General features: G+C 53.0%; 1 protein-coding gene across 1 annotated transcript in view; it reads right to left on the reverse strand.

The window, feature by feature from the left end:
* TLN1 (talin 1) overlaps window positions 1-1,763 on the reverse strand; it is a gene marked incomplete at its 3' end in the record, with an annotated part of 29,105 nt that overhangs the window by 6,865 nt on the left and 20,477 nt on the right. Inside the window, 2 exon segments of the mRNA XM_010134021.1 lie at window positions 552-735; window positions 955-1,121. Coding sequence (XP_010132323.1) covers window positions 552-735; window positions 955-1,121 — 351 coding nt within the window.

The raw sequence follows: 1,763 nt of genomic DNA on the forward strand, positions 1-1,763 counted from the left end.
TAAAGCCGTTTCCTTTCATCCCATCGCTTGTTACTTGGGAGAAGAGACAGACTGCCAAATCTCTACAACCTCCTGTCAGGTAGTTAATAGCAAGTGATCAGGTCCCCACTGAGCCTCCTTTTCTCAAGGCTAAATAACTCAGTTTCCTCAGCCACTCCTCATAGGACTTGTTCTCTAGACCATTCAGCAGGTTTCTTGCCCTTCTCTGAACCCGCTCCAGCACCTCAATGTCCTTCCTGTAGTAAGGGGCCCAAAACTAGACACCATATTCGAGGTGCAGCCCTGCTGAGTGCAGGGGGAAATGCACGGGACACACAAAGTCCAGCTCAACAACTCCTCCAACCCTCAGTCCCTTCAAGCAGCCTCTGTTCATCTCCAGCCCCTCAATGTCCTTCCTGTAGTAAGGGGCCCAAAACTAGACACCATATTCGAGGTGCAGCCCTGCTGAGTGCAGGGGGAAATGCACGGGACACACAAAGTCCAGCTCAACAACTCCTCCAACCCTCAGTCCCTTCAAGCAGCCTCTGTTCATTCCACACCTCCCAACCCACCTGAGTCTCCGGGTCTTCAGACCCCAGGCTGGCAGCACCTAGTTTCACAACCTCTGCCAGGCGGGTGATGGTGGATACGGAGGACTGGGCAGCCTGAGCCAGCTTCTCCTGGCTGGCTGTGGCATTCTGCACCAGCACCTTGGTGTCTTCCACCAGTGCCTTGGCTGTCTTCAAGATGCCTTCCCTGGGGAGAAGGGAGTCAGAGAGGACACAGCCCTTTACACATGGTCTTTGGGGTGTAGAAAGACTGTGGGCTGTGCCTTCTGTATGTACAAGCTGGAGTGGAAACAGAGCCAGCAGGACCTGAAGTTGCAGCTCTCCTTGGAGAAAGATGGGAGACCACAGGACACAGTCTGACCCCCCATTTCTGGCTGAGCTGAGAAGGGACAAGGTGCCTGGGTACCTGTGGTCAGCGAAGGTCTCCGAGTTCTCCCGGTTGAGGGTTCCTGCTGTGGCAAACATGATGGTGGTGTCGAGGTCAGCAATGATGCCAGAGACGGCGCTGGCCGCTGTGATGCAGGCTTGCGTCCCACGGTTCCCAGCCTGCAGGGCTGCCAGCACGTGAGACACCTGCGGGGTTTGAGCAGGGTGACTGGGGAGCAGAACAGTTTCAGGCAGCTCCCATCGCGCACATCCTCCCACACTTCCCAGGATGGAGCCACCTACACCAAGGAGGTGAACTGGGAATCATGTGGTCTGGACACGCCCTCTTAGCCTCTGTTTATTTATTTTTACCCTGTACCTGTCATGTTTGGGCATCCGGGAGATACCTGACTCTCCCAGTTTCCAAATGAATACGGTTTGCATGATGGGCATCAAAACATAGCAGCTCATTCCTTCTTTAGCTGCTGAACTCGATTTCTGTACTGGGGCACATACTCACTGAGAACAAGTTCCCTGACAAGAAAACAATCTTGGAAAAAAAGGACCTGCTGGAGATCCTGAGCGTGCAGGGATGTGCCAAATACTGAATAAGGGGTTTGCTTTTGAGCTGTTGCTTACAAGCCTTGCTGATCTACCGCTGCTTTATCAAGTAGTTTTCTAGCATGTTTTCATCTGTTGTTCAGAAGAGTTGTCTTTAGATCTACTGATGGTCAGGACCTTTCCACCACACCAACAAAAGATGAAGGGGAGACTGATCACCCAGCATGAGCTGCAGGCTGGGCTGGAGAGGCAGCAAACACTGTGTCCACCACTGCATCACCAACAACC

The sequence above is a fragment of the Buceros rhinoceros genome, unplaced genomic scaffold (genome assembly GCF_000710305.1).
Source record: "Buceros rhinoceros silvestris isolate BGI_N320 unplaced genomic scaffold, ASM71030v1 scaffold3804, whole genome shotgun sequence".
Classification (NCBI taxonomy): Eukaryota; Metazoa; Chordata; class Aves; order Bucerotiformes; family Bucerotidae; genus Buceros; species Buceros rhinoceros.